This window comes from Rhinopithecus bieti, unplaced genomic scaffold (assembly GCF_001698545.2).
Source record: "Rhinopithecus bieti isolate Rb0 unplaced genomic scaffold, ASM169854v2 scaffold_23816, whole genome shotgun sequence".
Lineage (NCBI taxonomy): Eukaryota > Metazoa > Chordata > Mammalia > Primates > Cercopithecidae > Rhinopithecus > Rhinopithecus bieti.
The window spans coordinates 867,473-879,677 of NW_016811019.1; the positions used below are offsets into that span (position 1 = coordinate 867,473).

A 12,205-nucleotide genomic window follows, 5' to 3' on the forward strand; every position below is an offset into this window, starting at 1 on the left:
AAAAAAAAAAAAAAAAAAAAAAAAAAAAAGAACTCGAAAATCAGCCAGGCGTTGTGGTTCATGCCTGTAATCGCAGCACTTTGGGAGGCCGAGGTGGGTGGATCACCTGTGGTCAGGAGTTCAAGACCAGCCTTGCCAACATGGCGAAACCCCATCTCTACTAAAATATACTAAAATTAGCCAGGCAAGGTAGCAGGCGCCTGTAATCTCAGCTACTTCGGAGGCTGAGGCAGGGAGAATTGCTTGAACCCAGGAGGCAGAGGTTGCAGTGAGCCAAGATGGTGCCACTGCACTTCAGCCTGGGTGACAGAGCGAGACCCTGTCTCAAAAAAAAGAACTTAAAAATCACTTATAATTTAACCACTCAGAAGTAACTATTATTAACATTTTTGTTGAATTTCATTCTATCATTTCTGTCCATAGATGCATATATATACTACATGTACATTTATTTTTAAAACAATTTTAAAATCATCATCAAATATTTCAATATATCTGAATATTATTTTATCACAACAGTGCCCCATAATTTTTATATATACTTAAATGTTCTTGGCAACATAGAGTGTTTTGTTTTTATGTTTTTTGAGGCTGGAGTGCAGTGGCATGATCATAGCTCACTGCAGCTTCAAACTCCCCATCTCAAGTGTTCCTCCTACCTCGGCCTCCCAAATAACTGGAACTGTAGGTGTGTGTCACCATGCCCAGCTAATTTTTTTTTAATTTTTAGTAGAGATGAAATCTTGCTATGTTACCCAGGCTGGTCTCAAACTCCCGAGCTCAAGCAATCCTCCTGCCTCAACCTGCCAGAGTGCTGGGATTGCCAGCGTGAGCCACCATGCCCAAAGTCTCGCTCTGTCGCGGCCCAGGCTGGAGTGCAGTGGCCGGATCTCAGCTCACTGCAAGCTCCACCTCCCAGGTTTACGCCATTCTCCTGCCTCAGCCTCCCGAGCAGCTGGGACTACAGGCGCCCGCCACCTTGCCCGGCTAGTTTTTTGTATTTTTTTTAGTAGAGACGGGGTTTCACCGTGTTAGCCAGGATGGTCTCGATCTCTTGACCTCGTGATCTGCCCATCTCTGCCTCCCAAAGTGCTGGGATTACAGGTTTGAGCCACCGCGCCCGGCCGACTATTTTCTTATGTAAAAAAAAAAAAAAAAAAAAAACCCAGCTTTGTTTAGATATAAGTAATCTACCATAAAATTCATCCCTTTGAAGTATATAGTTCAGTATTTTTAATATGTCTACAGAGTTTTACAGTCATCAGCACAGTCTAATTTCAGAATATCATTAGAACCCCCAAAAGCCAAATATATTGCTGAAAGAAAAAAGAAAAATCAGATACTAGAAGTCACTCTCCATTTTTCCCTTCACTGCAGCTCTAACATAACCATGAATCCACTTTGTGTCTATCTCTATGGATTTCTGTCTCTATGTATTTGCCTGTTCAACTCATTTTCACATTTTGGGCTATTATGAATAATGCTGCTATGAACATTTATATACAAGTTTTTGTGTGGTCATATGTTTTCATTTCTCTCAGGTATAAATCTAGGAGTGGAATTATTAACTCTTATGTTAACTTTATGAAGAACTGCCCAAATGTATTCCAAAGTGGCTGTACCATTTAACATTCCTACTGGCCATGTGTGAGGGGTCCAGTTTTCCACATCCTAATACATGTTAGCTTCTGTTTTTTTAAATTATAGCCATTTTAGTGGTTGTGAAGGGGTATGTCATTCTGGTTTTGATTTACATTTCTCTAATGACCAGTGATGTTGAGTGTCTTTTCATGTGCTTATTGGCCATTTGTACATCTTCTTTGGAGAAATGTCTGTTCAAATCCTCTGTCCAGTTTTTTGCTTTTTTTTTTGAGACAGAGTCTTACTCTGTTGGCCAGGCTGGAGTGCAGTGGCATGATCTCGGCTCACTGCAACCTCCACCTCCCAGGTTCAAGTGATTCTCCTGCCTCAGTCTCCCAAGTAGCTGGGATTACAGGCATGTACCACCACACCCGGCTAGGGTTTTACCATGTTGGCCAGGCTGGTCTTCAACTCCTTACCTCTGGTGATCCACCTGCCTGGGCCTTTCACATTGCTGGGATTAGAGGCATGAGCCACCGTGCTTAGCCTGTTTATATTTTCAGGTGGGTATTTGCCTTTTTGTTGAGTTGTAAGAATTCTTCATTTTTTCTGAATACAAATTCCTTATCAGATACATGATTTGCGAATATTTTATCTCATTCTTTGAGTGCCTTTTAACTCAAACAGAAAAAAATAAAACAATTACATAGAATTGCGGTATGTATAGAGTGGTATTTATTCACTAAAATATTTTTTAAACTTTCTTATTGAAGTATGGCTTATATACACAAAAATACAGGCCAGGTAGGCCAGGTGCGGTGGCTAATGCCTGTAATTCAGCACTTTGGGAGGCAAAGGCAGGAGGATCATTTGAGCCCAGGAATTAAACCAGCCCTGGCAACATAGCGAGAACCTTTCTCTACAAAAAAAAAAAAACCTAAAAAATCACCCGGGTGGCGCACGCCTGTAGTCTTGGCTACTCGAGAAGCTAAGATGGGACAATCGCTTGAGCCCAAGAGGTCGCAGCTACAGTGAGCCATGTTGGTGCCACTGAACTCCAGCCTGGGCAACAGAGTAAGCTCCTATCTCAAAAAAAAAAAAAAGAAAAGAAAAGTACAGAAATCATAAATATATACTAAATGAATTTGTATTATTTCTGTTATCAGAATAAATCAACTACTTTATTAGAATTTGTTAAAATTTGTCCTTTGGCCAGGCGTGGTGGCTCACGCCTGTAATCCCAACACTTTGGGAGGCTGAGGTGGGCAGATCACTTGAGCCTAGGAGTTCAGGACCAGCCTGGACAACATGGTAAAACCCCATCTTTACAAAAAATACAAAAATTAGCTGGGCATGGTGGCCTGTAGTCCCAGCTACTCAGGAGTCTGAGGCAGGAAGATTGCTTCAGCCCAGGAGGTCAAGGCTGCAGTGAGCCATGATTGCACCTCTGCACTCCAGCCTGGGCAACAGAATGAGACCCTGTCCACCCCACCCCCATCAAAACAAAACAAAACAAAAAACTCAAATTGCTTAGTTAACAGCGATGTCCAGTCTTTTGGCTTCCTGGGTTACATTGGAAGAAGAAGAATGGTCTTGGGGTACACATAAAATACGAAAATACACTAATACTAATAATGATAGCCGATAAGCTTAAAAAAATTACAAAAAAATCTCATAAATCTCATAATGTTTTAAGAAAGTTTACAAATTTTTGTTGGGTCACATTCAAAGCCATCCCAAGCCACCGGTTGGACAAGCTTGGTGTAGTATATAGTCATCAAGTATTTCATGACTTTAGTACTGCTATAAAACTCATGCTGGTTGCGGGGCGGTGGTTCACGCCTATAATCCCAGCACTTTGGGAGGCTGAGGGAGGAAGATCGCTTGAGCCCAGAAGTTCAAGACCAGCCTGGACAAGATCCTGTCTCTACAGAAAATTTAAAAAAATATATGTTTTCACAATAAAAAATAGTAATAATTAAAACTCATGCTATTCATGAGCTTATGGTCTTAAAATCATATTGTTCTTGTGGGTTTTGGCGTTGTTCATATTATTTAACTACATCGTTTTGAATATATTTGGTTATTTCATTGTAGGGAATATTATATATCTTATTTCTGTATATTTCTACGTATTATTCATTATTTGTATGTACAGAATGTTTTTCAGAGAAATAAAATACCACGGGAACTTTATCATTTTATTTCTTTGTTTTCCAAGGGAATTACCTTCAGAATTACAGGGAATTTTTGATAAAGAGGAGGTGGACGTTAAAGTTGAAGACAAGAAAAATGAAATATGTTTGTCTACAAAGCCTGTGTTCCAGCCCTTTTCAGGACAGGGTCACAGACTAGGAAGGTAAGTATGCCTGTTGTCTTGTTTTCCGTAGATCGAGGCTTAACTAATATTCTGTCTATCATTATTTTACTATCATGTAGACCACATGAATAGAGCTTATCATTTCTCCCATTGGAAATTAGATTTTTTTTAATGTTAATTTTTATGAGGACTCCTAAGTCATAGTTACCTAAGTGTATATTCACAATGCCTGGCCGGGTGCAGTGGCTCATGCCTGTAATCCCAGCACTTTGGGAGGCCAAGGTGGGCGGATCACCTGAGGTCAGGAGTTCGAGACCAGCCAGACCAACATGGAGAAACCCTGTCTCTACTAAAAATACAAAAAAAACTAGCCAGGCGTGGTGGCACATGCCTGTAATCCCAGCTCCTCAGGAGGCTGAGGCAGGAGAATCGCTTGAACCCAGGAGGCAGAGGTTGCAGTGAGCCGAGATCGTGCCATTGCTCTCCAGTCTAGGCAACAAGAGTGAAACTCCATTTCAAAAAAAAATGTCAGCACCACACTAAAAAATCTTGGAGGTTTTTTTGGTTTTTTCAAATCAAAAAGGCTTGGCTCTTTATGGACAGAATTCAATTGGTAAGTTCTTTTCTCTCCCTTTCACTCACCACTATAGAGTACATGTGCTAGCTTTTGAATATTATTGTTCCTTTTTTTGTTGTTGTTCTTTTTTTTTTTTTGAGACAGAGTCTCACTCTGTTGCCCAGGCTGGAGTGCAGTGGCACAATCTTGGCTCACTGCAACTTCCGCCTCCCTGGTTCAAGCAATCCTTCTGCCTCAGCCCTTCTAGTAGCTGGGATTACAGGCACACACCCCCATGCCCAGCCAATTTTTGTATTTTTAGTAGAGACAGGGTTTTGCCATGTTGGCCAGGCTGGTCTTGAACTCGTGCCCTCAGGTGATCCACCCACCTCAGCCTCCCAAAGTGCTGGGATTACAGATGTGAGCCACCACGCCCAGCCTGTTGTTCTATTTTATGGTTACCACTGCCTGCAACATTTTGTTCTATGATCTATGTATGAATTTTGAGGTAATAAAAATGAAAATCAGTGTCAGTATCAAAGCCTTAAATTATTTTCAAGTTTTACAGTTTCCATCCTATCTAACAGAATACACAGAGAGATTAGATAGATATGGGAGCTCTTTGATTTTTATAAATTCTCATATTTTTAATTATCAAGATTGGTAAGGTGCATACATATTCATCCACACGTACAAATATATCTGGATGCACCCTTCAGAATGATCAGGAAGTATTTTATTTAGTTTCTTTTTCATTATAACCTAAGGACTAAGCTCAATAAAGAATTTATAATTTATTTTAGAAATTTAACCTGGGCAGTAGGTAAAGGTAGAGTCCATAGATCTGTGAACCTTCTTTAAAATTATCCATTCTGTAAAGCACTACTCAAATAATACCAGTAATAATATATGTAGCTTACAAATTACTTGGATATGTATAGTTTCATCAGATTATTAGAACCATCATACCATCGTATATTGTGGACATAAATAATATATCTTTCATTACTATTGAAGAAACAGATATAACTTACAAAATCTTCCTAAAAGCTATACTTGCTGTAATATTTTATAGTAATTATTTAATGATAAAGGTTTATTGAATGGAAAAGCATGTCTAACTTTGTTGTCTGGATTTCCTTAGTGCCACACCAAAAATTGTTTCTAAAGCAAAGAATATTGAAGTTGAAAATAAAAATAATTTGTCTGCTGTTCCGCTGAACAACTTGGAACCAATTACTAATATACAGATCTGGTTAGCCAATGGGAAAAGGATTGTTCAGAAATTTAACATTTCTCATAGGTGAGTCTTCAATTTCAGTATATGATTTTTTTTCACCAAGTTTAAATTTCATTTCTTCTTTTCGGTTCAGTCAACAGTTTGATTTTAGAGATAGAATCTTTGTTGCCCAGGCCAGAGTGCAGTAGCACAGTCATAGCCCACTGCAGTCTTGAAGTCCTGGATTCAAGCAGTCTTCCCACCTCAGCCTCCTGAGTTGTAGAACTACAGCCACATGACACCATGCCCCCCTAACTTTTATTTTTTTTTATTTATGTATTGCCAGCTAATTTGAAAAACTGTTTTGTAGAAAGGGGGCCTCACTGTGTTGCCCAGACTAGTCTCAAACTCCTGGACTGAATTCATCCTCCTGTCTTAGCCTGGGCTTACAGGCATGAGCCATTGCATCCTGCCAAGCATTCTATTTATTTATTTATTTATTTTTATTATTTTTTTATTTATTTTTGAGATGGAATCTCGCTCTGTTGCCCAGGCTGGAGTGCAGTGGCGCAATATAGTGAGACCTCATCTCTACAAAAAAAAAATTTTTTAATTAGCTGAACATGGTGGTGCACATCTGCAGTCCCAGCTACTTGGGAGGAGAATCGCTTGAGCCCAAGAGGTAGAGACTGCAGTGAGCCAAATTGCACAACCACACTGCAAGTCTGGGTGACAGTGAGAACCTGTCTCAAAAAATAATAATAACAACAATAATAACAATGAAGTATTTTCCGTCTGCTTTGGGATTTTGATTCTCATCATTTGATTCATTTTTCTGTTTAACTAGATACATAATTATAAAAGGATTATTTTTAATGTTTTAAATTAGTCATTTAGCATTATATGCATACCCTTCTGTTAATTGTAGTGAAAGAATGAAAATACAGAAAAACATTAAAAGAAATTGAAGTTCATATGAATTCCACTGCTCAGAGATAATCATTATCATCAGTTTGATGCAGTCTTTTATCTCTTCTTAAAAGTTTTTTTTTTTATTGAGACAGAGTGTTCTGCTACCCAGGCTGGAGTGCAGTGGCACGATCTCAGCTCACTGCAACCTCCAACCTCCATCCCCCGAGTTCAAGTGATTATCCTGCCTCAGCCTCCTGAGTAGCTGGGATTACAGGCATGTGCCACCATGTCTGGCAAATTTTTGTATTTTTAGTAGAGATAGGGTTTCGCCATGTTGCCCAAGCTGGTCTCAAACTCCTGACCTCAGGTAATCCACCCACCTCAGCCTCCCAAAGTGCTGGGATTACAAGCATGAGCCACCATGCCCAGCCTTCTTAAAAGCTTTTTTTGGCTGAGTGTCGTGGCTCCTGCTTGTAGTCCCAGCAATTTGGGAGGCTAGGGACTATTCAGGAGGCTGAGATGGCAGAACCACCTGAGCCCAGGAGGTTGAGGCTGCAGTGAGTCATGATCTCACCACTGTACTCCAGCCTGGGTGACAGAGCAAGACCCTGTCTCAAAAGGAAGAAAAAAAAAAAGTTTGTTTTGTTTTAATTAAAATAGAAACATACCATATATAGCATGTCGTTTTCCTTTTGTAAAATTATTTATTTTCCAGGAAATGTAGTACAGATAAATAACAAATATATAGAGAAAGTTAAAAGAATAAGAATAAAATACATATGTACCACCTACTTCAGAACATAGATTCTTACCAGTATACCTTATGTGTCTTTCTCTGATCATGTCTCTTTTCTTCTGGGGAAGAGAGAAATAACCACTGTCCTAAATTTGTGTTGATAATTTGCTGCTTTTATTTATAGCTTTACCTAGTATATACGTATTCCTAAAATATACTAAATTGTTTTTCTTATTTTCAAATAATTACTCCAAATTTCAAACCAACAAAAACTTAACAGAAAAGGTGGCTCACGCCTATAATCCCAGCACTTTGGGAGGCCAAGGTGGGCGGATCACGGGGTTAGGAGATCGAGACCATCCTGGCTAGCACGGTGAAAACCTGTCTCTACTAAAAGTACAAAAAATTAGCCAGGCGTAGTAGTGGGCGCCTGTAGTCACAGCTACTCGGGAGGCTGAGACAGGAGAATGGCGTGAACCCGGGAGGCGGAGCTTGCAGTGAGCCAAGATCACGCCACTGCACTCCAGCCTGGGTGACAGAGCGAGCCATCTCCAAAAAATAGTAATAATAAATAAAAAATTACAGAAAAGGTTCAAGAACAATATAAAGAACTTTTCTTGACTGGGCTCAGTGACTCCTACCTGTAATCCCAGCATTTTAGGAGGCCGAGGCAGGCAGATCACAAGGTCAGGAGTTTGAGACCAGCCTGACCAAAATGGCGAAACCCCTTCTCTACTAAAAATACAAAAATTAGCCAGCTGTGGTGGCACATGTCTGTAATCCCAGCTACTCAGAAGGCTGAGGCAGGAGAATTGCTTGAACCTGGGAGGCAGAGGTTAGGCTCCATCTCAAAAAAATAAAGCAACTTTTCTCCCTAAGTGTTCAAGAATTAGTGCCAGTCTGATGACCCATCACTTGAAATACTTAGGTATAGATTATCTATAAACAAGGACCTTCTCCCACATAACCACAATACAGCCATTTAAATCAGGAAACTTAACCTTAATATGCTTGTGTCGACTAATAGACCCTAATTCAAGATTTTCCATTTTATCTAATAGCTTCCTTTATAGCAAAAGGCCATTCAGAATTACACATTGCACTTAGTTTTGGATATGTCAATTTGAAATAGTTCCTTGTCTTCCTTTGATTTTTATAACCTTGACTTTTTAAAGTATTACAAGCCAATTTATCTTGTTTGATGCTTCCTCGTGATTATATTTAGGTCACTAATTTTGGCAGGGATGTGATAGAACTAATGCTTTGTACGTCTCATTATATTCCAACAGGTGGCATCATTTACATTTGTCCCATTATGATGATGTTAAATTTGACACTTGATTAAAGTGGTCTCTACCAGAGTCCTTTACTGTAAAGTTATTCATTTTCCCTTTGTAATTAATCTGTATTTTGTGGGGAAGGACTTTGAAATAGGCTACTTATGTTCCTCACAAGACCTCAGATCGATTGATTGATTGATTGATATCTATATCTACTCATAGTTTCCTATTTTATTCAACAGTTTTTGAAGTCTTGCCATCATTATTTTGATATGCACATTGTCTCAGATAGTTTGTGAGACCTCCTTTTTTTTTTTTTTTTTGAGACGGAGTCTCGCTCTGTCACCCGGGCTGGAGTGCAGCGGCCGGTTCTCAGCTCACTGCAAGCTCCGCCTCCCGGGTTTATGCCATTCTCCTGCCTCAGCCTCCGAGTAGCTGGGACTACAGGCGCCCGCCACCTCGCCCGGCTAGTTTTTTGTATTTTTTAGTAGAGACGGGGTTTCACCGTGTTAGCCAGGATGGTCTCGATCTCCTGACCTCGTGATCCGCCCGTCTCGGCCTCCCAAAGTGCTGGGATTACAGGCTTGAGCCACCGCGCCCGGCCTGTGAGACCTCCTTTAAACTGGTTCCTGTGTTATTTTGAAATGATCCCATAATTCTTGAACATTTCCTTGTTTTCAGCACAAAATTTTTTTTCAAGTTCATTCTATGCTTTTCCAGGAATCCCTTGTTCTTTTTAGTGGACAGTGATACTGACAATCCAGGATCTGGGTAGTACTAGATACACTTATTGGGATACCACTGCTTCCAGGCCCTCTGTGTGGAAAGAATAGTTTGTGTGTGTGTGTGTGTGTGTGCGCGCACACACACACACACACACACATGCAAAAAAGAAAACTATTTCAAAAATTGAAGAGGGGATACTTCCAAACTCATTCTGTGAGGCCAACATTACCCTGATAGCAAAATCAACAAAGACAAACACAAAAAAACCTATACATACACATACGTGTGTGTGTGTGTGTGTGTGTGTATATATATATATATATATATATATATGCACTTATGTTTGTATCTGTATTTATTCCTGGGTTTTTTTTTTGTTGTTTTTTTTTTTTTGAGACAGGGTCTCACTCTGTCACCCAGGTTGGAGTGCAGTGGTATAATTAGAGATCACTGCAGCCTCCACCTCCCCAGACTCAGGTGATCCTCCTTAGTTTTTGTACTTTTAGTAGTGATGGGGTTTCACCCTTTTGCCCAGGCTAGTCTCGAACTCATGGACTCAAGCGATCCACCTGCCTCGGCCTCCCAAGTACTAGGATTATAGGCATGAGCCACCACACCCGGCCTTATTTCTATATTTTTATATACTAAAAACCATTAGTCCACGTAGATACCTCCAATTTTAGTCTGGTAGGGCCAGGCGTGGTGGCTTATACCTGTAATCCCAGCACTTTGGGAGGCCTAGGCAGACAGACCACTTGAGCCTAGGAGTTCAAAACCAGTCTTGGCGACATAGTGAAACTCTGTCTCTACAAAAAACACAAAAAGTAGCCAAATGTGGTGGCACTCACCTGTGGTCTCAGGTACTCAGGAGACTGAAGTAGGAGGATCACCTGCACCCTGGGGAGGTAGATCAAGGCTGCAGTGAGCTGTGATTGCACTACTGTACTCCAGCGTGGGCAACAGAACCAGACCTTGTCTCAAAAAAAAAAAAACTATAAGGTTTGTTCTAATTTTCTCCTTTCCATATTTGTAACTAACTTCTACAGTGCAAGGCCTGGCTCCATTTACAGTTAACATATTTATGTATTTAATCAGTTTTCCTATATGTGAACAATGTCCTTTTTCCACTGCTGCCTCCTACCCCACATGTAAGCCCTCGTCACCCTGCTTGGGCTTTGACTCTCCTTGTTGAATTCCAACATGGATTCCCTCCTCTTCCTACTAGACTCTCTGACACATCATCACCCCAGGGCACCCCTTCATTGGAATGCCTTCTCCCACTGCGTGACTTCAGGACTCCATGCCAGTGATCTCCTCCCCTTGGTAGACTGACACTCTGGGTTGCCTCTCCTCAGATGCTCTCCTCACCACTGTCTGGATCTGACACACTGCGGTCAACTGCTCTTCCATATGAATGCTTTTTTTACTCTGCTTGGGACAGCCTGCTCTGTTTTGATTTTTACTGGGCAATAGCTGACTGATACAGCCATGTAAACTTCACTGTTACCAATAAAGATAGACTGAATAATTATTTTCATGTAATGGAAGACAGTAATCAAAAAATATTTGCAGCTGGGCGTGGTGGCTCAGGCCTGAAATCCCAGCACTTTGGGAGGCCGAGGTGGGCAGATCACTTGAGGTCAGGAGTTCAAGACCAGCCTGGCCAACATGGTGAAACCCCGTCTCTACTAAAAATACAAAAATTAGCTGAGTGTGGTAGCCCGCTCCTGTAATCCCAGCTACTTGGGAGGCTGAAGCAGGAAAATGGCTTGTACCCAGGAGGTGGAGGTTGCAGTTAGCTGAGATTACACCACTGCACTCCAGCCTGGGTGGTAGAGTAAGACTCCATCTCAGAAGAAAAAAAAAGTATTTGCTATGGCTGCAAACATCAACATGAATGAGCCCCAAAAACATAATGTGGAGATAAAAAAGCTATAGAACACATACACTATGATTCCATTCATGTCAGGTTTAAAAAAGCAAAACTGTCCTTAAAAGCTACTAAGCCATGACTCTTCTTCTCCTACCCGCCAGCTTGGATATTTTCCTCACCCCACTTGGCCTTTGACACCCTGCACTAGACAGCTCTTATATGGGCCACCACAACCCCAGCATTTCTGAAACAGATGTCTTCCGTGTTCTGTCCTACTGATGGCTTGTGGCTTTCGGACTAAATCATTTAAAAAATTGTGGTTTTCTTCCGTTTTTTCTGCTTGTTTTATTAGTTACCAAGAGAATTGTGCTAAAATCTCCAACTTTGATTATGTATGGATTTGTCTATTTCTTATTTACTTCTGTTAACGTTTGCTTTATATATTTTAAAGTTATATAATTAGGTCCAGCAGAGATGAAATTGTGTTTTTCTGATTAATTGACCTTGTTGGGGAGAAAAGATTTTCTTCAACCATTGCCTAGATTCATGGCTGAGACCCCTTTAACAAAAGACAGATTAACAAAAGAAATGGGCCGGGTGCGGTGGCTCAAGCCTGTAATCCCAGCACTTTGGGAGGCCGAGACGGGCAGATCACGAGGTCAGGAGATCGAGACCATCCTGGCTAACACGGTGAAACCCCGTCTCTACTAACAACTACAAAAAACTAGCCGGGCGACGTGGCGGCGCCTGTAGTCCCAGCTACCCGGGAGGCTGAGACAGGAGAATAGCGTGAACCCGGGAGGCGGAGCTTGCAGTGAGCTGAGATCCGGCCACAGCACTCCAGCCTGGGTGACAGAGCGAGACTCCGTCTCAAAAAAAACAAAAAAACAAAAAAAAACAAAAGAAATGCATGCAATTTTATATTTTATTTTATGCACACACGCACACACACACACATATACATATATATGTGTGTGTGTGTGTGTATATATATATATATAT

At 40.8% G+C, this 12,205-nt stretch overlaps 1 protein-coding gene across 3 annotated transcripts in view; it reads left to right on the top strand.

Moving 5' to 3' along the window:
* UBXN2A (UBX domain protein 2A) overlaps positions 1-12,205 on the top strand; it is a 63,640-nt gene that overhangs the window by 41,301 nt on the left and 10,134 nt on the right. For all 3 annotated transcript variants that reach the window (XM_017893340.1, XM_017893343.1, XM_017893342.1), the window contains exons 5-6: positions 3,803-3,940; positions 5,602-5,760. In XM_017893340.1, the coding sequence (XP_017748829.1) occupies positions 3,803-3,940; positions 5,602-5,760 (297 nt within the window). The remainder of the gene's footprint in view (positions 1-3,802; positions 3,941-5,601; positions 5,761-12,205) is intronic.